The sequence below is a fragment of the Pituophis catenifer genome, unplaced genomic scaffold, assembly GCF_029215685.1.
Source record: "Pituophis catenifer annectens isolate HBS135680 unplaced genomic scaffold, rPitCat1.0.hap2 SCAF_7, whole genome shotgun sequence".
Lineage (NCBI taxonomy): Eukaryota > Metazoa > Chordata > Lepidosauria > Squamata > Colubridae > Pituophis > Pituophis catenifer.
Window position 1 is genome coordinate 23,588,505 of NW_027256887.1, and position 25,690 is coordinate 23,614,194.

Here is a 25,690-nt window from a genome sequence, read left to right on the forward strand (position 1 = left end):
ATAGCACATAATTTGTTAGTTTTATATGCAAAAAGTATGTATGTTTCTGTCAGTAATCAATTCCTTAAGGAAGCAGTCTGTCATTTATTTTTTATGGAACCATGGATTGGTTCTTTCACTGCCTTTTAATAGCAATCCCCAAAGTGCCTAATCTGAAATCGGTTATCATTTTCCTTTGCCTTTTCTCAATGTCCAGATTTCACAGCCATGCGCTATTACAGGAAAACCATTGATGATCTTGGCTATGTTTGTTATTACCTTCCTATGCAGAGCTAATGCCTGTTTTATTCATCTAATGCAAAATCCATCTTTATCCCTGTTTGAGCTCAAGAAAGGAAAACTATCTACCACTTTCATTTCTTGATTGTTAACTGTAAATTTGCTAAGTAGGCTAGTGTATACCACATTTCACTTTTGGCTAATATTATACATTTTGCACATCTGAAATTGTTAGTATTTCAGCTTTGATTACAGCTTTTATCTGTTCCAGTCCTGCAATTTTTATACTTGCTCTAAAAATTTAATATACAGGAGGGCACGATATAGTCCCTTTGCTATACTGAACCACTCTATTTCTTCAGACTCATTTCTTATATCTTCTTGTTGATCTTAAATATTTCTTAGAAGAACAATTAGATTTCTGGCATGTCTTTAAGCTTTAATATAACTGTAGCATAACCATAGCATAAACGGTATAGTTAAAACCTGGTTGTAATTAATAAATGAAAGGTAACTCTTAAATTTTCTTGTTTTTTCCATTATATATCTTATCTTAGCTACCTAAACTTATGTCCTTCTCTGAAACCTCCCTGTTCATTTGGCTTTTCTCTCTCTATGTATAGGTGTATTTTTCTTTGTAAAACCTTTCAATACAAAACTTTGCTTCCAGGAGCAATTAATGCAATGCCAAAAATGGGATATGTTGTTATTAATGCAATACTTTAGTAACATCTTATTTCATTTTTGGCATAGGTCTGTAGACCACTTTTTCATATAATAACTCTGCTTGGAATCATAAAAAATAAATATATGTTCTAAATAAGAGCAAAGAAATCATAAGAATACAAGCATTTCATTATTCTATACCGTTCAGTTTTCACCTGCAATTGCATGGTTAGTCCTGTAGCTATTCCAGCTACGTTATGTATAATTTAACTTGTAATTTCCATAATAAATGTGTTATTGTTAATGTTTTTATAATCCTTGTAAGAACTCAGCCTAATTCTTAAGTAAGTGCTTCCTAAATGTTTTTCTTCATTATCCAACTCCACTTACCAGAAGATCCTTTTTATCCAATGTAGTTAACGCATTAAGTCAGTTTAAATGTCCCTGCTGTGATTGAGTAATGGCTTCAAAGAAAAACTACTATTACCCAATTTGGGTAATTTATCCAGATTCGGAAGCCTTAAGTAATCAGTGCTTGCAGATGTACCCAAAAGTCCTGGATTTAAATCACATGTAGTCTGATGCTTCATATTAATAGAACAGCCAATACGAAGTCCTGCCCTTTTAAAGATCTTCCTACAAAAAGCTTCCTCTATTCCTAGTGTGATTCCATTGAGCCTACTGCATTCAAGTGGTTTATTTACTACAGTTTTAATGATCAGTCTCAGATGGGATTGCACTTTGTTATTAAATATCACCTATAATATAAGAACTTTCATGAAGTTTTCATGGATAACTGCTGTCCATACAATGTTCACAAATGAGGTTAAACTTTTAAGTTACAACAGTGTTGTAAACTTACATACTCTTTTTTGCAAAAAGACTGCAATAAAAGATACAATTGAAGACTGTATTGTACTTTGTTTTCCATGGAAAAATAAAATATGGAACATTTTATCTGAAACAAGAAGATTGTTTGTTTATTTATGCAATTTATATGCCATCCATCTTGCTTACAATCATTAAGTTCCTGATATTATAATCAGAATATATCGAGGATATATAGAGAAAATAGAATAAGACTTATATTCTTATTTACTCTACAGTTTTTTATGTTTTAATATATTTCTTTGGTGATTTCTTGGCTAATGGTGCAAAGGACATTTTGGACTCATATTAGCAACAATGGGCTCCAGCCATGTTTATTTAACCTTCACTCTGTTGGACTGTTTACACGCCTGGAACATGTTCAGATTTCTTTACATTTCTCAGACTTTCTTATTTATAAGGGCTGGGGTTCTTGTGACCTCTCTATTCATACTCCCTTTACCCCCTGGCTATGAAAAGAACAAAATACCCACTGTCCTATTTATTTATGTTCAAATCTTTCAGTTGTTTAAAGGAGTGGCTTTTCAATTATAAATGAAAATGGTAACCAGATGTTTACAGACTATGCCAGCATTTTTCCTTTAGGCTTCTAATGCTTTTATTAGTCTTTGTTAGAATATTGGTCCTCTATTCTTAATTTTTTTTTAAAAAACTTGCAAACAGTTTGCATTCAATAAACATTGCTTTAGTGTGTACATGACTGCCACTGAAAGTGTCTCTTATTTCCTCTTTTTCATACTACCTTATTTTTCCATATTTGTTAATTGATCAACATATAAAAAGGTAAAGGTTCCCCTTGCACATACGTGCTAGTCATTCCCGACTCTAGGGGGTGGTGCTCATCTCTATTTCAAAGCCGAAGAGCCAGCGCTTTCCAAAGACGTCTCCATGGTCACGTGGCCGGCATGACTAAACACCAAAGGCACACGGAACGCTGTTACCTTCCCACCAAAGTGATCCCTATTTTCCTACTTGCATTTTTTACATGCTTTCGAACTGCTAGGTTGGCAGAAGCTGGGACAGGTAATGGGAGCTCACCCTATTATGCGGCACAAGGGTTTCGAACCGCTGAACTGCCGACTTTCGATCAACAAGCTCAGCATCTTAGACACTGAGCCACTGTGTCCCTGATCAACATATAAACGTATCTATTGAAAAGAAAAATATTTGAAAACAAAATATCAAATCTAATTGGATATACGTGAACACAAAAATGGCCCAGAATTATAAAGGATTCAAGCTTACAGAGAGCTGGATTGCTCTTATTTTGCTTCTCCTTTCAATGGGTTGGAATAACTAATTCAGATGACTTCAAATACAACCAAGTAGAGCTATGGTCTTTATAGCTTTAGTTTTGTAAATAGTTTACTGCATTCTGTATTAATGTATTCTGGATGGTACATATCGGGTGGGTTCTAAATTTTTTTACTACTGGTTCTGTGGGCATGGCTTATTTTGTGGGCATGGCTTGTGGGGGGTAATGTGATTGGATGGGTGTGGCCAACTTTTTTTTTTTACTTTTAAAAGCATTTTTTCTACAACCTCATTTGTGATCTTATATTGGAGGGGGGGTGCGGACCTGGCTGGAATAATTGGTTGGGCCAGGAGGGGGGGTTCCCCTCGTTGAAATGTGCCCACCAGGTTTCTGTGCATTTCATCGGCCGAGGGCTCAGGGGAGGGGTGGGGGAGTGGCAGTGGTTATTAGGAAAAGTCTTCATCCGAGGGAGACCACTGTTCCTCAGATAGCCAGATGTGAGTCTCTTTTTGTGAAGTGGGGTCGTGGGGTGCAGATGGGTTTGCTGACTGCATACCTGGCTCCCTGCCACGTAGCGGCGACCCTGCCCGAGCTACTCGACGTTATTGCCGGGGTGGCGGTTGACACCCCCAGACTTATTGTCATGGGGGATTTCAACCTGCCATCCGCCGGCGAGGCGTCAGACGTGACTCGGGAGTTCATGGCTTCCATGGCGGCCATGGACCTGACCCAGTTAGTTCAAGGCCCCACTCACACAGGGGGACACACTCTGGACTTGATTTTCGTCTCTGGTCAGTGGTTGAATGATCTTGGTAGAGGGGACTTAGACATTAAACCCTTGTCATGGACAGATCATTCGCTCCTTCACTTGGACTTTCCAGCTGCTTCCCCCCACCGCAGGGAGACGGAACCGACCAGGTGGTTCCGTCCCAGGCGCCTGATGGACCCTGAGAGGTTCCTGACGGAGCTTGGGCCGTTTCCTGAGACTCTGGCACACGACTCAACTGAAGAACTGATGGCCGCCTGGGATAGTGCGGCCGCTGGAGCTTTGGACCACGTCGTGCCTTTGCGGCCTCTGACCCAATGCCGATCTCAATTGGCACCTTGGTTCTCTGAGGAGCTGAGAGAAGTGAAGCATTGGAAAAGACGCCTAGAGAGCATTTGGAGGAATAGTCAATCCGATTCTGACCGAACACTGGTGAGGTCTTATATCAAGACCTACCTAGTGGCTATAAAAGCGGCAAAATTTAATTATTTTTCTGCTCTTATCGCATCTGCAGAGAACCGCCCAGCTGCTCTGTTCAGGGTGACCCACTCCCTTCTTTGGGGGGGAGTGCGGGAAGATCCCTTGCAGGGTCGAGCTGAGGATTTTGTGCAATTCCTGCATGATAAAGTTGCTCAGATTCGGGAAGGCTTCGACTCCGTCTGGGTGAGTCCAGGGGAGGAGACGGGGGTAGGTCTTGAGAATACTATCTGGGAAGAGTTTGATCCTGTGGCTCCCAAGGACGTGAACAGGATTCTGGGGAGAATTAGTGCTGCCACATGTTTATTGGACCCATGTCCCTCCTGGTTGGTATTGGCCTCCTGGGAGGTCACACGAGGCTGGCTCCAGGGGATTATAAATGCTTCTCTGAGTGAGGGCACCTTTCCCACCGCCTTGAAAGAGGCAGTGGTGAGGCCCCTCCTCAAGAAGCCATCCTTGGACCTGGCTATATTAGCTAACCATCCGGTCTCCAACCTTCGCTTTGTGGCGAAGGTTGTTGAGAGTGTGGTGGCACGACAATTTCCCCGGTACCTGGATGAAGCTATCTATCTGGACCTGTACCAGTCGGGCTTCAGGCAGGGGTACAGCACGGAAACGGCATTGATCGCATTGGTGGATGATCTCTGGAGGGCTCGGGACAGGGGTTGCTCCTCTGTCCTGGTCCTATTAGATCTCTAAGCGGCTTTTGATACCATCGACTATGGTATCATGCTGCAGCAGTTGAGGGGGTTAAGAATAGGAGGCACCTCCTTCCTCTCCGACCATTCTCAGTTTGTGTTGGCAGGGGGGCAGACCTCGACCTTGAGGCACCTTGCGTGGGGGGGTGCCGCAAGGGTCAGTCCTCTTGCCCCTTCTGTTCAACATTTATGTGAAGCCGCTGGGTGAGATCATCCGTGGTTTTGGGGTGAGAGTCCATCAGTACGCTGATGACACTCAGTTGTACATCTCCACCCCAGACCACCCCAATGATGCCCTTGATGTGATGTCCCGCTGCCTGGAGGCCGTGCGGGTCTGGATGGGGAGAAATAGGCTCAGACTCAACCCTTCCAAGACCGAGTGGCTGTGGCTTCCGGCATCCCGATATAGTCAGCTGGTGCCATCGCTGACTATTGGGGGTGAATCTTTACCTCCCACAGAGAGGGCTTGCAATCTGGGTGTTCTCTTGGATGCATGGCTGTCTTTAGAAGAACATATGATGCCCATGACCAAGGGGGCTTTCTATCAGGTTCGCCTGATCTGCCAGTTGCGGCCCTTTTTGGACCGGGATGCCTTACGCACGGTCACTCACGCCCTTGTCACCTCCCGGCTGGACTACTGTAATGCCCTTGTCACTTCCCAGCTGGACTACTGTAATGCTCTCTACATGGGGCTCCCCTTGAAGAGCACTCGGAAGCTCCAGCTGGTCCAGAATGCGGCCGCGTGGGTGGTTATGGGCGTGACTCATTGCGCCCATGTGACACCTCTCCTGCGCGAGCTGCACTGGCTCCCAGTGGTCTTCTGGGTGCGATTCAAGGTGTTGGTTACCACCTTTAAAGCGCTCCATGGCTCAGGACCTGGATACCTTCAAGACCGACTTCTGCCATCAGTAGCCTCCCACCGGCCAATTCGCTCCCACAGAGAGGGACTCCTCAGGGTGCCATCGGCCAAGTTATGCCGGCTGGCGACACCCAGGGGAAGGGCCTTCTCTGTGGTATAGGGTTTCCTGCTTGAGCAGGAGGTTGGACTAGAAGATCTCTAAGTTCCCTTTCAACTCTTTTATTCTGTTATTTGTTTATAATTCTTCAAAACAGCTACAACTTTTTCCAGGATCACATGGCTACCTTCCAGCTTTTTTATCTTTAAATTCAAAATGCCATGAATCTTTCAAAGGAAGTGGCATGATAAGTCAGAGTTATTGAAAATGGGCTAAGAACAGATTTTGTTAAAATAGGAATGATCCACCTTCTACAGAATGCTAGGCTCCAAGACTGATTTCTACAATTCTTGGAATAAAAGCAAATTTATTTTATTTATTTATTTATTAGTTCAATTTATATGCCGCCCTTCTCCGGAGATTCAGGGCGGTTTACAATGCGTTAAGCAATAGTTACATTATTTAATTATAAGTAATTAAAAATAATTACTTATCTTTATGCAAACTAAAGGGTGAGGAATCACATTTCTTATTTATACTATTTTTTATGGTTGGCAATATTTAATATTTCACAGCACAGACTACATCTTTAAATCTCAAAGATTGAAAATAAAATAGGAAAATTCATTATAGAGATTTGTAAAGAAAAAGAAACAAATTCACTAGATAATTAATCAAATGAACAATAGTACCTTACAACAACTATGCAGTTTTACAACGATTGACTTCGCAAATGCATACTTACTTTGTTATCTACTATAATTTTCTACTATAAAATGTGTGTTTTCCCCATTTTAAACAGTTATAATTTGCTGGTTCTTTAGAAGTATGTGGGACTATTTTATCAGTGTTTCTATTTCATTTCTTAGATTTATTTAGAGATTCACCCAATGAGGTCATATTAAGAGCTCTATTTAAATAGTACTGTTTATATAAGACTATAAGAGTAACAAGTACAGAGGTACAGCACATGTAAATTTCTAATATTATTGCACATTCTTGTAAGAGCTATAATGGGAATTTCTGTAACACTACTCTAATACTGTATGTCAGGCTTTGAACTTCGCACCTCACATAGTGTCTGCTGGGACTCTCTGTATAAATGTGGCATAGCATCCTCCCCTGAATGTGACTGTGGGGTCCCATATCAAACTGTAGATCACATTGTGACTCACTGTAAGCTGAGGGCATATTCTGGTCCAGTATCTAATTTTTTTTAATATAAACAATGCTGTGCTTCGATGGTTAAATGGCCTAGACATTGGTATTTGAACATACCAATGTATTTTTAAACATTTATATTTTATTGTGTTCTGCTAATCTACATAAAATGTTAATATATATTGCTAATCTATGTATGATATGCCATATGCTAAATACAGTAAATACATTGTATAATGTGGTGGCATATGTGTTGGTATCTTACTTCTATGGATTTCTTTAGGCCATCACAATTGTATTTATTTATTTTATATTTGTCAAATTTCTACACTACCCATCTCACCTAGTGACTTGGGCAGTTTACAAACAATGCTTTTTAAAGAGCTATTCAGCTGATATTTTAGATTGCTTGGTTTAACTTTGCTCACATGGGCAGGGTGAGGTATTAGTAGATTCTCATCTTCTAAAGCAGGGGTGTCAAACTCGCATCGTTACGTCATCATCAGGTGACATATTGCGACTTTTTCCCCTTCGCTAAACTGGGTGTGTGTGTGGCCAGCGTGTGACGCATCTGGCCCGCAGGCCACAAGTTTGACACCACTGCTATAAAGTAAAGGTATGGAAGCTTCCATTGCAAAATGAAATAATTAAATCAGAACTAAGGAGAAATTTCCTGACAGTTAGAACAATTAATCAGTGGAAAAACTTGCCTCCAGAAGTTGTAAATGCTCCAACACTGGAAGATTTTAAGAAGGGACTAGATAACCATTTGTCTGAAGTGGTGTAGGGTTTCCTGCCTAAGCAGGGGGTTGGACGGTTGGACTAGAAGACTTCCAAGGTCCCTTCCAACTCTGTTATATTCTATTCTGTCCAAGAAACAACAACAACAACAAATCAAATCAATCTGGTGATGTAAGATAGGTTGAGAGGCTGACTCATCCTATAAGGTGACTGACTATTTGTCTAAAACTGCAAAATTGATTGTTGATCATGGAAAGTTTGATCTTACAAAGATATGTTAGCTATTACTGTGGAAGTAATTCTTATGCTAACACTATGAGATCTGACCTGAAATCTCTGTACCTCCTATCTGTTTGTCTTCTCTAAGGCCTTGAAGACCTGGTTGTTCTTCCTTGCCCTAGGATGAATCCTCTGGTTGGGTGTGTTTTGATCTATGTTTTGTTTTCAGAGAGTAACCAGATCCATCTTGTTCTGTTCTATATTGTGCTTTTATTATTTATTTTATTGTGAGCTGCCCAGCATTTGTTTGGAATAGGCAACACCTTAACTAAATAAATTCAGTAAATAATTTCTGTTGCTTATAACTACTGAGCATAAAATGTGGACCTCCACAGCTGAAAAGCAGATAGTCTGATCCTTCTTGTTTATCTTGACCTTTCCCAACATGATGTGTTCCAGATGTCTTGAGATAGCAGCTTAAGAAGCATCAGCCAGCATGACCCATAATTAAACAATGCCATCTATCAGATCCTCATAAGAGCATCTTCTCTGTAGCAGAGCCTGTCCTTTGGAATGAGCTTCCCCACTCTGTATCCTAATGGCCCCAACCCTGCTGATGTCTTGAAAGCCCTTAAAGACTTGGCTCTTTGCCAAAGTGTTTGGCAAAGATGACTGAAGCCTCTTTTTAGACTACGTTCAGTTGTTTTCCTTTGTTTTGTCATCCTTCACCCTTCTTTTTGTCCCTTGTTGGTTTCCTACTTTTAATGTTCTAAACAATTTGCAATCTGCCCAGAGTTTGTGGGATCTGGGCAGCATATAAATTTAAATAATAGTAATAACAAAAACAATATGAAATTTTCTAAAAGCAAAGGAATAAGAAATGTGGGAGGAACTGTTAGTAAATACACAATAGTATATAATTCAGTTTGTTAGTGGACTATGTCTTCCTCATAAAATATATCCTAATGATATTTTTAGTGTTTCCAGAAAGACAATTCCATTGTGAATTGCAAGTTATTACTAATAGCCTTACCAGAACTTTGCAACCCTAATTTTATCCCATCCAAATGGCCCTGATTTTATCTCATCTCTAGAAAGCTTATGTTTTTTTTCCATGTTACAAAACACTACTCAGATGAAAAATGGAGTACAGCGAGCAGAGATGAAGCTATCATTATACCAATAACTCTTGTTTGCCATAAGTGAGGACAAGCTTCCACTCTGCCTAACTAGCAAGAAAAGGCACTATATGTGATGTATATTAAGGCATATTCGCTGTAGGAAAAAGAATGAAATTAATCTTAAAATTATATTCTGTTTAGCAAGAAGTAGAATCTAACTTCTTTGTGATTAAACACATCAGCTGGAGCACAACAATACCAAACTTCCAGCAGGAATGGAACTTTTCCAACTGTCTTTCTTTAAAGCAACAAGGTTTTTTTCTCCTTCATAAACTTTGTAACGAGTCAAGTAGAGTTTAGATTTAAAACTATAATAAAGAAAAAGAATAAACTACAGGCTTCTGACATAGAACCAGATAAAGGCTTGATGGGAATATAATGAGAAATCATGGTTTTCTGTTACAACAGCTGCAGTAATTCTTAGTCACTTTGGGCTTTCTGCAATATACTTTAATTATATTTATCCATCGCATTAAACCTCAAAGGTCTATTGCTTGTTTAAACTAAGGTTTGAGAAGAAGTCAGGATCTGATATGATAATTTCTCAACTTTAGCTGTTATGAGAATTGCAATTTCTTTAAAACTCCAGATAGAGGAAGGTGGAATTCTTGCCACAATTCTTTGAAATATTAAGAAATCTTGGTTTGCTAATATGTACTGTATACGTTTGGTACAAATACTGAATGCAACTGTCAGGAAGAATCTAAGCAAGCCATTCTTCATTTCAGATGTAAATTCATTCAAATATAAGTAGATTTTAAGTTTCATTAAACTGAAGTCAAAGGATGTATTTAGAACAAACTCTCTGCTGCTTTTCCTTAAAACTTTTGATTTATTATGCTTTTAAGATGATTCTGCTCAGGAACCTGGCTTGGGTTTTTTTTCTTTCATTTTGTTTGCTTTCTGATTTCTCTGTTGTTTTTTGTTTTTAGAAATAAGAAGTAATATCAAGTTTAAAAAGTAAATAAAATAGTATGTTCTATGACAGGCCAAAATAAGAGCTGATGAACGAAATAAAATGTTTTTATCAGTTCTGTAATATACAGTCATCTAAAAATAAATAACCATTTGTCTGAAGTGATGTAGGGTTTCCTGCCTAAGTAGGGGGTTGGACTAGAAGACCTCCAAGGTCCCTTCCAACTCTGTTATTCTATTCTATTCTAAAATAAAATCCTGTTATAGTTAGGAAATAATTAATAATTTTCACCTGGATGTAAATGTTCATTTCTGTTTAGTTTCCTGTCTTCAATGACTGTAACTCTATAATTGTGTTGTGTAAGGATTTGCTGATATAATTGAAGATCTTGTCCATTGCCAGAAGAAGGGATGTGCAGTATGGCTTCCTTAGCTTTGTTATTAAAAAACTTAAAACTGGTATCTTCAATCTGAAACAAGAAAGAGAAAGTCATACATTACAATAAGCAATGAAATGCCGAGGACCATGAGATGATGACATAGAAAACTGGATCTCTTTTTCCTTACAATTGTTTCATAGAACCAAGTTATTCACACAATCACAATAATCACAGGTGAATGTGGGCAATGGCTATCTAATGCCCTACTGAGTTCTTTTGGACTCCCTTTCTCATGAATAGTAGTATTCCTGGAGAGGAAGCTACAGGTAATCTTTGACTTATGACCATAGGTTGGATCAGAATTTTGGTTGTAAAGTGATGTAATCATTGAGTCATAAGGTGACCAGATCTGATTTTATGACCATTTTATCACAGTCATTAGGCAAATCACATGGTTGTTAAGTGAATCACAACAATGTTAAGTGGATCCAGATGTCCCAATTGACTATGCTTATCGGAAGTGCATGGTAAAGTTGCAGTTTGAGATCACGTGCTTACAAGATGCTGCAACTGTTGCAAATGCAGGTCAGTCACAAAGCACCAAAATTGTGATCACAGGACCATGGAGGTAATGTGACAGTTGGAACTTCAAGAACAGGTCAGTAGACACTCTTTCCAATGCCACTGTAATTTCGAACCGTTGTTAAATACATAGTCACAAGTCTACTTTATTTTGACAAAATTTGGCACAGAAGCCTGACTACAGGACCCAGATTGTTGGGGGCAATATGCTGATTCTGTAAACTACTTAGAGAGGGCTGTAAAATACTGTGAAGCAGTATATAAGTCTAAATGCTATTGCTATAGCTTTTGTGCACCTGGTAAATTGCAGGGAATTGCACCACATCTCTCAAAATTAGTTGGTTCGCTATATCCATAGAGTGCTAAATTAGCAAGAACAACAACAACAACAAAAGTCCTACCCCAGAGTCGGCAACATGTGACTCTCTCAATACCACTGAACAGCATCTCTAGGAAATTTGTCCAGTTATAAGGGTCCTAGGAACTCTTATTCATCAATATTTGGAGGGCTACAAATTGTTCACCTCTGCCCTGTGCAGTATACGTTACCAAATTAACAAGGAATGGTGCATATTTCTGATCATGGCAAACTGTTGCTTAAACAGACGATTTATGTAAAATAATAATCTCATTGTTGATAAGTGAGAACATGAATGCTGCATACCATTTAATCAGCACTGAGAGTTTTCATAGTAGCGTGTAAAATGCTGTGTTCCATTTGTAACAAACAGCTTGTTCAACATAAGCGTCCCATGATCTGAGACTTATAAAGGCAGACCAAACTAAATACATTTGAAATGGAATTCCGGATGAAAGGAAATAAATGGAAGATTGAATAATGAAGAAAATATTTGACTGCACAGAATGTGATAGTTTGACATTGGAACTGAAAAATAAAGGAGAGACAGAATACTATGAAATTTGGAATAGTGGTTCCAAATGGTTAGATTTAAGGAATGGAAGCCGGAACAAATAAGAACAAGGATGTGTAGATTGAAATAAGATGTAATATATGTAAATGTAAGTGTCTATAAAAGTATGTGTATATAATTAGCAATTAGTAATATATATTGAACACACAAGGGGCTTGTGTTATGCTTTAGTTCTGTATGGCAGAGATAACTCCAAGTTTTGTATGGTGGAGATAACCATGTCCAACTTTTTTAATAATAAAGAAATTTTTTAAAAAAATAAATAAATAAAAGGATGATTGCTTCAACTGAGGTGGGAGATAATTAATGAAATTGCAAGTTTAAAAAGCAGACTTATTTTTTGCTACAGCTTTGCAGAACATCTTTCTTCTGAAGGTAGCATTTGAGTACAATTTTATTATTCCCTACAAAAGATAAAACTGGAGGTTAAAAAAAACCCTGAATAATCAAAGCTTTGGGATTATTAAATAATTGGCATGCTTACAAGAACAATTGTGCAAATGTGGTTATAAATTTCAGAATGGGCATTGTTCAAAAGAAGAAAGGGAGATCTTTCAGTCTAGTAAACAAGTCTAGTTCAAACTGCTTTGAACTCTTGATTAGTCTGGTAACCTGGTAGGTATAAAGTGATATTCACAACAACCTTTTTATGAGTTACAGGAAGTTGCTTTATGTTACACTTGGCTCAAGTGTTAAATTATGTTCAGGAAGGAGACACATAACTTGTATAACCTTTGATGAATGACTAATACTTGTCTAGTTTATTATAGAACACACATCTTTTCCATTTAACATTGATACGTTTATCATTTGTTAAATTATTAGTTCACTGTTTCTATATATTAAAACTCGGTACTATTAAAATATTCCCATCAAATGCATTGTGTTTATAAGCAAAAGTAATAGGAGTGCAAAGGAAGTGCATGGGAATAAAATTACAGTCTTGTAAATATATCTGCTCTCTGTCCTTGCCATATTTATAACCTATTTGTCTAATAGTGAGGAATGAAATGTTCTTTATCCTCAAAACACCCCTTCTTCTGGAACAACCTTTGTCTTTTTTTATCTGCTTCTGCTTCTACTTTCTTATCTTTTCCCTTTCCTATATGACTGTTGTCAGTTTGAGATCTACAAAAATCTAGGGCTTTTCAATACGCAGTACAAACTTTCTCAGAAATAATAGGACAGCCAAAATCAGAACAAAAATTTTGAAAAAAATATTTCAAATGTTTTTAATAATTGTATTTAATTAATAATGTATAAATATAAATAAATAAATAAAATGTATTTAATAAATACACATATACAGAATGTAATCATTATATTACTATATTAATGACAGCCCCAAGGGTGCTTTTTCAACAGGCAACTGGACTTTCTGATTTTCCTTTGAAGAAGTTTCGCTTCTATCCAAGAAGCTTCTTCAGCTCTGACTGGATGGTAGGGAATGGAAGGATTTATATTCCTTGCAGACAGTTGGTCATTTGCATTCCTTGAGGCCTGTTGAGGCCACTTGGAGGTTTATTTGTGTCCTCAGGTACACCTGAGTAGTGCAGAGTTGAATCCTACACCACTGAGTGGAAGGCCTGACAACCAGCAAAGATAGGAAAGAAAAAGAACTAAAACACATCAAGGAAGCCATCAGAATGTGTGGCTATCCCAAATTGGCCTTCGTCAAATTATAAAAATGATCCAGCAGGAGCTCTTCCATAAAAGACAATAAAGATAACAATAAATGAAGCAATGTTGTCATTCCATACATGGCAGTAATATCTGAAATGCTCAGGAGGATCTTAAGCCAACACAACATATAGGCACATTTTAAACCAAAGAATACTCTAAGGCAGAAGCTGGTCCACCCCAAGAATAAAACACCCAGACATAAACTGAGCAACATGGTATATGCAGTACAATGCAGTGAGATATATGCAGATTGGGGAAACAGAACAAACACTTCATAAATGCATGGCACAGCATAAGAGAACAAACCCATCAGGACAAGATTCAGCAGTCCATCTGCATTTAAAAGACAAAAGCCACTCTTTTGAAGACAGCAAAGTCTGCATTTCGGTGAGAGAGGACCGTTGGTTTGAAAGAAGGGTCAAAGAGGCCATCTATGTCAAAATTTAACAGCCCTCAGTCAACAGATGGGGAGGGATATAACATCATCTATGTCTAGTCTACAACACAGTCCTTTCAGCAGTTCCAAGAGGGCTCCACACCCATTTGCATCACTCAGGTGACCCTGAGGACACAGATAAACCCCCAAGTGGCCTCAACAATTCCTAAAAGAATGCAAATGACCAGCTGTCTGCAAGGAATATAAATCCTTCCATTCCCCACCATCCAGTCAGAGCTGAAGAATGGATGAGAAAGGAAATGTCTTCAAAGAAAAACAAGAAAGTGCAGTTGCCTCTTGAAAAAGCACATTTCTGACAACCATGAACTGGATGATTGAGAATCTCCATAGACATATATTAATGACAGTGTGGCAATATCAAGGGATACTGTGTTTTCTCAAAAATAAGCCCTCCCCTGAAAATAAGCCCTCCCCCAAAAATAAGCCCTCCCCGAAAATATTTAAACACATGCTCATGTGGTCCTCATCATTTCCTCTGGTTAGGGTTAGGGAGACAGAGCTGGAAATCAGGCAAGATGGCAAGAGGAGCCCTGTCTTGCTCTACGCACTCCAAAATAATAAGACCTCCCCAAAAATAAGGCCAAGGGCTTATTTCAGGGTTCAAAAAAAATATAAGACAGGATCTTATTTTCGGGGAAACCCGGTAGTATAATAAAGGCAAAGAACTGGAAAAGATCATAAAGTATTAACATCTGAAAATTAAAATTGAACGATTACGGCACAGTCAGTGGTGGACCTATTGGTATCGAGAAGTCTTGGATAGTACTTAAAACATCTGCACATTGAAAAAATATACCTGTTAATTACACAAGGCCACATTTGGATCTGCACATGTACTTTGCCAATATATTATGACATCCTAAGTTCTTAGGAAGAACTTGATGAGAATGAAAGCCAACACCAGCTAAGAAACTTGCAGCTGTGATTTTGCATTGCTGTGTGTAATAGCAATAATAGAAACATTTGTGATGACTGATATTTATTTGGGTGACTGTTCCATTACTTCCTGCATAAGGCAGTGTGTTGACTTTGACCAGATTCCAAATGCCAGAATACAAAATTTACTTTTGAAATTCAGTAGAAGTGCAATGTGGAGAAGTTTGGAAGGAGTGGATTTCTATGGAAAATCTTGCTTCCTCTTAGATTCAAAATAAAATTGAACAAACTTATTTTGCACAATTGAACTCTGTCTTGATTTTTGCAGTTTGCACACTAAATAAAGGTAATATTTGTTTTAATAAGAATGGAAGACTTAAAACGCTACAACTAAAAGCCAAAATAGATGCCTTCAAATTTTGGAGCCAAAAGACCAACATACTCTACATTTTTATCGGAGTGTTGTCACATATGCTTTTCCTAGAAGAGGATACAGCAATGTGTGCGTGTGTGTGTAGAATTTAACCACGAACATTGGGTCAAGAAGAAAGAGTTAAAATCTACATTTCTTTCTAAATGCCAAACTTGTGATACCATTTCTCAACTGATACTTGAGATATTTCATATGACTTATGAATTCTTATCTATTCTTACAACTCTTTAGATCAGCAGTAGTTTGCCCCTCAGAAAGGAAGATCATTTATAAAAATGTATTAAGATGTTATTTGTATACAGTTAGTCCTTGATTTATGACCAGAATTGATTGCTAAGCAAATAATAGTTCAGTGAATCACATCCAATTTTGCAATCTTTTTGCCCCAATTGTTAAATCACTGCAGTTGTTAAGTGAAGCATATACAGCCATCAAGAGAATCCAGCTTCTCCCATTAACTTTGCTTGTTGGAAGCCAGTTGGGAATGTCACAAATGGCAATCATCTGACCTTGAGACATGGTAGCCATTGTAAATACATGCCGATTGCCAAGCACCCGATTTTGATCACATGACTGTGAAGATGCTGAGACAGTTGTAAGCATGCAGATCAGTCAAAAGTCACTGTTTTCAGGGTCATATCTTTGAATAGTTGCTAAATGAATGGTTGTAATTTGAGGACTACATGTACTTCAAATCAACTTCAATGAATTGTGGTAGAAAAAGGAAGGAATCAGTTTTGCCATGAAAAAATTGAAATAATACAGGAATTCAGGACACCCGTTGTTACAACAATATCAAACAGTTGCTGAATAAATGTGCATTTGATAGAAAATGTTTGATTTTAGAACCAGATTCGTTCACTTTAAGAGGAAGCAAAATCTGAGCCATGTTGAACAGGCTTTGACAGTATTTCTAATTTCCACACATAAAGCCTTATGCTACCTAAATGCAATATACCTATGAATCATCTCCTATGATCCAGTGGAATGTGACATATGGAAGTTTTCTTGAGTTTACTATCTAAATGCCAGGTAAGAAGAGCCAGCAAGGAAGCACAAGAGACAATTTTAGAAACTTGTGTACAGTCTGGAAGTCTGCCAAAGTCTAGCTATGTTCACACCTCTCACAAAACCTTTTGATTTATGCTAGCTTTTGTTAATTCAGTTAAGTCAAAGAACGCCTTGTACCACGAAGCATCAAAAGTTACAGATTAAATCAATCTTTGTCATGTACATTGCTCTTTTTTGTAACAACAAATACATTCATTTATTTATCAATCCCTGACTGAAGGGATTGAGATGTTAAAAATAGCATACAGGCACCAAATAGAGCAGTGTTTCTCAACCTTGACAACTTTCAAGATGTGTGACTTCATTTTCCAGAATTCTTCAGCCAACATGCTGGTTTGGGAATACTGGGAACTGAAGACTACATATCTTCAAGTTCCCAAAGTTGAGAAAGGCTTTTTGAAAAGGGCTGCCAAAGCCTAAAGTGCTTTGCTGATGAGAAAGGAGGACTGGAAGGCTGCATGCGGCCTTCTGAGCATTCATTTCTCACCGGAGATCCACTTGACGAGGCCTCTGGCAATGAAAAAGGAGACCTGGAAGGCCATATGCAGCCCTTCTGGCCTCCTTTTTTTTATCACCAGAAGCCTCATCAAGCCCTTTGCTGATGAGAAAGGACGAAGCAAGCAAAGAAACAGGCACAAGAGGAGACAGATCTTCATAATGTAAGTCACCCAGCATGGTAGGAAGGGGGGGAGGGAGTAATTGTGTTGATTACACAGGGGAAGGAGAATGAGGTATCTGTGGGTTGGGGGAGGCCTTGGATGGTCTGAAGTAGGTGATCTATTCCATCACTAGGCCCCCCCATGGCTTTCCCCATCCTGAGATACCTCATGTGCACTTAAGGAGCTGCGCATTCGATTATCGAATGTGTGGGCCAAAGCAGGGAGTGATCTAGTTCAAGGTACAAGATTCACTTCCACGAATCTCGGGTTACCAATGGAATGGGCAGGGTCCATTACATTTGTAACTCAAGGACTACCTGTAAGCCAGTTCCAGCAATATTTTTTTTTATTATGCACAATGATCATAATTAAAAATAGGTCTCTCCTGGAAAAAAAAATTGCAATGTACAACAAATCATCTAATACCACATTTTCAAAGTGTTTGGAAAAAAAATTACAGACTGTTTGATTCTTGGTCTGAAAGAATGGAGTTCAGCTTTTATTTTTCTCTGTAAACACAAGGTAGGTTTCCCTGTAAAAACAAGTAGGTTTCGAAACAATACAATGTATAATGTATCAAGATCTATAATAATATAATTTAAAAAGGAATAAATGCAGGTGTTTGAACTTTTTCTTCAGTTTTATTTATTTCATTTGGTTTTAGAGCTGCTTAACTAAGAGTGGCTCTGGTGGGTTCTACTTTAAATAGCACAAAATGTAAAACGAGGTTCATTTGGCATTTGGCCAGAAGTGTTTTCCTCTATAAAGAGGCTGCTGTATCACTAATTGAATAAATATGCTTGAACTGAAGCATAAAGAATTTGGCATTCATTGGTAGAAACTATAGTTCCCCTTTGAAATTCAGGAAACTTCATTTTTAAATTATGCTAGAAAGCAGAACTACTTTCAGGACATAAACTAGACATTTTATTTTGCTTTGCATGTGTTAAAGTTTTGGAAGATCTACTTCAAGTTGTAGATATTATTTCAGTCTTAATTCAGTTATGTCTGTAGGCAGTGAGTAGGCCTATCTGCTGCCTTCCAGACCTTTTTGACTTCAGTTTCCATCAGTGCTAGTCACATGACCTTTAGCAAGGGATTGTGAGAACTAAAATTATACAGTGAACCAAATAGTAATACTGAAATCAAAGAAGGTATTTCCACTTTTATCCCTAACCTTCTACAGCAGCTTTTAAGCATATTTCTAATGCTAAGGAAATAGAGTGGGGAAAAAGAAGACTACAGGTAGTCCTTGACTTAACAGCAGTTCATTTAGTGACTAATCAAAGTTACAACGGCACTGAAAAAAGTGACTTATGACTGTTTTTCACAGTTACAACTTTTGTAGCATCCCCATGGACATGTGATCAAAATTCAGATGCTTGGCATCTGGTTCACATTTATGAATGGTTCACATTCACCCTGGCTGCGTCCTAAAATCATTTGATTGCTTTTCGCAACCTTCTGACAAACAAAGTCAATGGGGAAGCCAGATTCACTTAACAACTGTTACTAATTTATCAACTGCAGTGATTCACTTAACAACTGTGGCAAGAAAGGTCATAAAATGGGGCAAAATTCATTTCAATATCTCACTTAACAACAGAAAAGTTGGGCTCAATTGTGGTTGTAAGTTGAGGATTACCTGTATTAGTTTAGCATTGAATTTTGCCCTTTTTTTTAGCATTTTTACCATTTTTTATCAACAAAATAAATCCAGTTACTGGGGGAGGGGAGTTTTCCCAGCAGTTCTCTGTGAGATTAAGGCAACCTATTTTTCCCCATCTCTCCCAGAAGTTGCAGACATGTTCCTGGAGTTTTCTTTTTCTAACATACTCTCCATTGTTCAAAAGATATGCTTTGCTTTCCCCAACTCAACTGCTCTAACAATATGCAATTGTAAGGTGAAAAAATCATATTCACATGCCTTTCTTGCCATCATCTCTATTCATAAAAATGCACCTCACCTAACATAAACCAGAATATGCAAGGTTGTGAGTCAGAAGAAACAGTGCTGCAAAAGACTCTTTAAGCTTGTTTCAGCTGCTTAGGCTAAAACTGTTAAAAATGCAGCTCACCGCAGAAAAAGCACACAAAAGCGGCAAATTAAAATTATAATTAAATCCCTTCCTGTCACTTTCTGAACACAAGTATGGCTCCACAAATTCTGCACATAGACATGCACAATGGGGCAAATATCCACACTCCCAGCAAGGCGTCTTTCCCCCACTGGAGTTGCATGTCCACCAGAATAAGAATTTCAAATGATCTGCTCACAGATTTCATAAAGGACCATTTTTCTCACAGATAGTATCAGTCTCAACACCCTGATCTTGTAACTATCTCGATTGATGAACTCCATCTATTGAATAAACTACTTCTGCTTCAAGTAGCTTGTTCATGCATTATTTTTCATGACCCAGTTCTGAAACTGACCAGGTTTTCTTCTTGTATTTTTTTCTAATACAATTATGCCACAGGTATTGCAAATGCGTGCGACTGCAAAAATTTTAACATACTACCATAGTATTAAAACAGTTAACAAGTTGTCCATTCCTTCTCATGCTCATTGTTTATGTTTCCCAGATCTGCCAGCAGCCCCTGATGTCTGTCTCTAACCTTTACCTGGCTCTTTGAAGAAACATTGGAAGCTGTGAAGGTGGTCGCCCTATTGCAAGGGTGTCAAACTCAAGGCCGCAGGCCGAATCCAGCCTGCGGGGTGTTAAAATCTGGCCCACGGGGCTGGCCTGGAAATATCAAAGGACCGACCTGCGGTGCCTCTGCTGGCCAAAATGGGCCGAATGCAGGCCCGTGTGGCCCATTTTCAGCCACCCCAGACTCCAGCAACTGTCTGCCGACCAAGAATGGGCCACATGGCTTGTTTTCAGCCGTGCTTCAGGAAAACTGGATTGGATTGGATTACAATTATGTGGCCTCAAGTAAGTGCCTGATCCGGATAGAAAACAAGCAATATCCTATGTTAATACTACAGTTTAATGCCAGATTTTACACACTGTAGGTCCATTTAATCTACAATCAACAATCTATAATTGACAGCCATTTCTATTTACTATCCTGGAAATTTACCTCAGTTGTTAGATCTTGTATTATCATGTTATTTATGCTATTGTATTTTTATTATTAGTTGAATAATAAAAATACAATAGTATAAATGGTTTTTCTGCCTGGAAAAGCAATTTACTATTAAACAATGGGGTATAAATTTAGGAATAAAAAATTTAGTAGAGTATGAAGAATAAGTAATAAATGTTTGCCAGTAATATCTGGAAGAAGACATAGGAAAATGGTTATAGTAAAGAACTGTGGAAAGAAAAAACAGAAGGGAAAAAAATACATCTTGAACCTATGCCAAACGCCCACCATGAGCACGGCCACCATGGCCACGGCCACCCCTGGCAACACATCACCCCCCGGCCCTCCGAGGTGAAACACAAATCAAGTTTGACACCCCTGCCCTATTGTCAGCCATGGCCAGGAAGGTCTTGCACAGCTCAATCTCTTGTAGCAGTTACAATTTTTCCTGAATCAGGACACGCTTCTCACAATCACTTATACCCTAACCATCTCCCATTTGGAATACTGCAATATTTTCTACATGGGATTACTCTTGAAGACCAGTCAGAAATTACAGCTAGTCCAGAATGTGGTGAGATAAGTAGTAATAGGTGAATATTTTTTCACCTTGTAACTTCACCGTAATTGAGGAAGCCTATACATTTGATTAAATACATAAATAAATCAAGAGTTTTGAACCAAATAAATGCCATTTTTTATGATAAAATAGTGGAATATTCTGTCTTTGTTCACAAACCAGATAATTACTGTCCAATTGACTGCCTAACCTATTTATTTATTTATTTGTTTAAATATGATTTCTTGCCTATTTCAGAGCAGGAACAAAAAAGCCAATCACAGTAAAGTTATGTCACAACAGTTAATGCATTGCTAAAAGAAAAAGGGGTTAAATTCACACTATCAGCTGCATTCAGTTTAGAAGCTTTAGGAGTGGTCAAGAGAATTTTTGGAAAACAAGCTAAATTGTGAGTTACCCTATCCAACTGTGTCATGCCTCTGATAGAAAGGGCCACCCTTGTCATTAAGCCAAACAAAGAAGCTGCTTTATTCAGCAGATGCTGGGAGTGGGATGTTAAAGGAGAGACCTGTGCATTACATGGCCTCCCTGTGCTCTGAACTAGCCTGTTGCCTTCATATATTAATGTTGAAGAAATATGCAGTTATGAGACTAATCAATGTAAAGAAACCTGGAATAAGAAAGTGAAATACGTAATTATAAATTGATGATTAATTTGTATCTGTATATGACATAAATTATGGCTTGGAGTATTAAAAAAGTAAGAAAAAACACATCCAGGCAAATAAGGTCAATTAGTTAACAGTATTTAGTTTGAGTAAAGGTGGTGGTTCACCTGAGGAGGGAGGAAATAATATGAGTATTTCTAAAACATACTTCTTTGCATTATTACAAGCACTTCCCTACACAATCTTCCAGCGTGTGTTTTGTGGATGTAGTTTATCAGATTTAACATTTTTATGTTTCCTGTATTTCTAGAAATAAGTGAATTTCCTTTTTGTCGTTGCAGTTTTCTGAAAGCTATTTAAAACACGTTAGCTTTTTATGTCTGTAGTATTTTTGTTTGGGAAGGAGTGGGCTTTGGGTTGAAAAGACTGGAATGTTCCTGTGTTTCTCATTGTTTGCTGCCTAAATATAGAGCAGCCACAAAAATCAGAAGATATGCTTTGATTACAGGCACATTAAAGCAGGCTGAGCCATTCACAGTAAGATCTGCTGTAGTTTGCTTCAGAGGAAGAATGTCACTAAAGCTCAAAACTCCTTGGCTCACTTATTTTCAGTGCATGCATGTTGCAGTTCATGATATTGCCAGTTGTTTTATTTAGATCAGCTTTCCACTCTCTGACGGCCTCCAGGTGTGAGAAGACTAAAGCTGCCAAAATTCTCAGACGTGGGATTATAAATCCAGTATAAAATGCAGGATCCTTTCAGTGGCAGGTTTCAAATTTTTTTACTACCAGTTCTGTAGGTGTGGCTTGGTGGGCATGGCATGGCTTGGTGAGCGTGGCAGGGGAAGGATACTGTAAAATCTCCATTCCAGTGGTGGGATGCTCCTGGTTCTGTCCAGTTCTTGCGAACCGGTAGTAAAAACGATGGGAGACTCCGCCCACCCACCCGGACATCATAATTGACAATCTGCACATGTGCAGAAGCATGCACATGCACGCTCCCGTTGCGAAACAGTAGTAAAGGTAAGTAGAAAAATCTCCATTCCCTCCCCACTCCAGGAGAAAATTACTGCAAAATCCCCATTTCCTCCCAATCAGCTGGGACTCAGGGGGCAGAGAATAGATGGGGGCAGGGCCAGTCAGAGGTGGTATTTACCGGTTCTCCAAACTACTCCAAATTTCTGCTACCGGTTCTCCAGAACTGGTCAGAACCCCATCTCTGAATCCTTTCCTAAAATATAGTTTTGGAATCAAAGTTTCCTCCAGAGGAAAAATACAAGTAAAATTGCAATGGAAATCACTTCACTGTAGTTTTCTTGCATCAAAACAAAATAATTCAGCATTTATTCTAAGCCATAATTCATAATCAGAGTGGGCTATTTAACTAGCTCCAAATTTTCCTTTCATTTGTTATCTCCAGATTAAATTATTTGCATCTCCTTCTATCCATTTATAGGAAAGTGTGCCAGATAAGGATAATTATAAATATGAATTGTAGTTAATCATGGTTTAATCATCCTGATTAGAAATCCTTCTTGTAACTGAATGTATGACAATATCTTTCAGTATAGCAATCTTGTTCACTCTTCATCTTTAAACTAAGCAACTGCACATACTTTGCAAAGATGACAAGCTCCAGTTTGATCCTTCTTGGATGCCTTCCTGAATTTCCATCAAAGGGAAGCCAATTACAGTGATCAGGTTGAGGTTATAGACATCCAGAACCATAGTCCTAATGTATGAAGGATCTCTGTAAGAATGTTTACTTTTTTCCTATGAGATATGTAATACCATGCCCAGTGGTGTAATCTTACAGAGAATGCCAAAGAATCCAATGGTTTAGGAGCATGCAAGGGAATATGCTCGGGGATTTTTTTTAGAAAAGAAAAAAATATATTATCAGTGAGAGCACTGGAATAGACCAAACTTCCTTATAATATTCTAGAATTGGATAAAATGATACAAATTGGCATGGGGAGGCCAGAAAATAAATAAAAGTTGTAAACATTTTTACTTTGTAATTGGTAATTTAAGTGGATTTGATTTAATTTCTGATTAAAAGATAAATGTCACATTTTGGCTACTAAAGTTCTTTTATTACAGTTACAGTTACAGTTTTTATAAATTAAAGCTAACAGTCTTATCAGTTAAATTTTATAATTGGAGTTTGTACTTACACATGCATTTTTAAACTGAGGGATTTTATTAGTAGTTTGTTTGCTCTGGGGGTTCTGAAAATAATGTGTCTATGTATGCATAGTTGTGAATTTCTATGTACAAATACATTTGTGTGTCTGTATGTGTGTGTATTGCTACTGAATTATGATTATGAGATTGTCATAATTACATATTACACTTTAAAATGTTGGAACACCAAAGACAAGATTCTTCTAGTCCCTGTTTTTCAAGCTTTTGTTATTTTGTTTCATTGAGTCATAGCTGAGCCCTGGTGTCTTCAGGAATAAAAAGTGCTAATGTCATCTGCCACATGCCCAAGCCCTTCTGGTGCATCACTGTAGTGTCTACTATTCCACTACTCCACTACTATTGCTCCTAGAAACACGAAGCCGAGAACACCAGCCTGAAGATAACGAATGAGACTTCGTCGAAACGTTGCCAAGACACCTCCAATTTTATGCGGGAGAAAACCCGAATAACCAAAGACATATATATATATATATATATATATATATATATATATATATATATATATATATATATATATATATATATGTTTTTCTTCTAGCCAGGTTTTCTCTACGTAGCCAAGGTTTTTTTTTTTTTGTAGCTCCAGCTCAGTAGCATCACATAAACCCTACGAAGAAGTAAGAAAATTGATATATATATATATATATATATATATATATATATATATATATATATATATATACACACATATATACATACATATATACATACATACATACACACACACACACACACACACACACACACACACACATATATATATACACATACATTGAGATATATTTTCCAATCTGCTTTTTCTTCCCGTATTTGTACTGTCAAAGTTCATCAGAAGCAGCAGCTCTTATGTATTTGTGAGGTACCTGGGCAAAGGAACATCTGGAGTCTCCTGTTTTTATAACCTCTTAGCCCTTAAAACACACACACAAAGGTTTGTTGTTTAACACAGCACCTACATTGCCATTGGCCTCCCAGTCAGTCAAGCTAGCCAACAGAGAAAAATGGATACGAATGCCTTTGTAATGTTATAGGCAAGCAGATAACATGCTGCCTTGAAAGAGTGCAGTTAGTGGAACAGATCTCAGCATTTCCTTAGCTCTGTTGTTGATCTTGGAGTCTTTCCAAATGGGAGCCAGATCTCTATTCTAGTCCTATCCATCACTCTTAACTCTAATGATGCTGCCACAACTAACCCAGAAAATCATATGAATAAACTAGGAAACCAGACTCATCCCAGTTTCTCATGAGCTTTTTTTTAAGTTATGGGAAACTTCTGACATTACAGTCCCTTATATATTTAAAACATATAAACAGGGGTAAGAAAAACAGCTGAATATGATTTTAATCATAAAAAGGTAGATGCGAAAGTAAACACTTGAAATCTTGCAAAGTCCCTGGAAGCTTTATTTGATATAGATTAAATATTATAAACTTTTATAATTTTTTAAAGGATTTCCTACTTTGAAACAATTTTTTTGTGATGAAAATCATTTTTAAGAAAGTTTCTAATAATAAATAAACTAATAAAAAGCAATCTGAATTATATCTTGTAAAAAGATAAGATTGTATTGTAAAGGAAGGAAACAGATATTTAGGAATGGTAGGAGTTATTTTACTTGTACTGTGACACAGGATTGCTTATAATAAGAACAATCTTGCCCAGAGGACATTTAATTTAAAAGGCTGTCTGTGCATTTTATAACTTCATCTTCCAGAGATTTAACACTAATGCAATTGTGCAAAGCTGATGCCACAACCAAAATAGCTTGTGCAATTGTAAATACACTTTATGAACAACTAACAAATACATATTTCAGTAAAAACATATCATCATTTCTGGTACCAAGGATTTATAAACAAACAGAACAATGTAAAAAAAGCAATTGGTTGTAAGGCAGCCAGAATAAAGCAGGGTTAAAATGCAAGTGCTTAAATCTGTATCATATTTTTCTTCTTTTTTCCTTTGCATGATTTACTTTAAAGCAT

At 37.8% G+C, this 25,690-nt stretch overlaps 1 protein-coding gene across 1 annotated transcript in view; it reads right to left on the minus strand.

The window, feature by feature from the left end:
* The window catches only part of CPED1 (cadherin like and PC-esterase domain containing 1), a 91,111-nt gene that overhangs the window by 62,630 nt on the left and 2,791 nt on the right, over positions 1–25,690 (minus strand). The window contains exon 2 of the mRNA XM_070947354.1: positions 10,435–10,612. Coding sequence (XP_070803455.1) covers positions 10,435–10,612 — 178 coding nt within the window. The remainder of the gene's footprint in view (positions 1–10,434; positions 10,613–25,690) is intronic.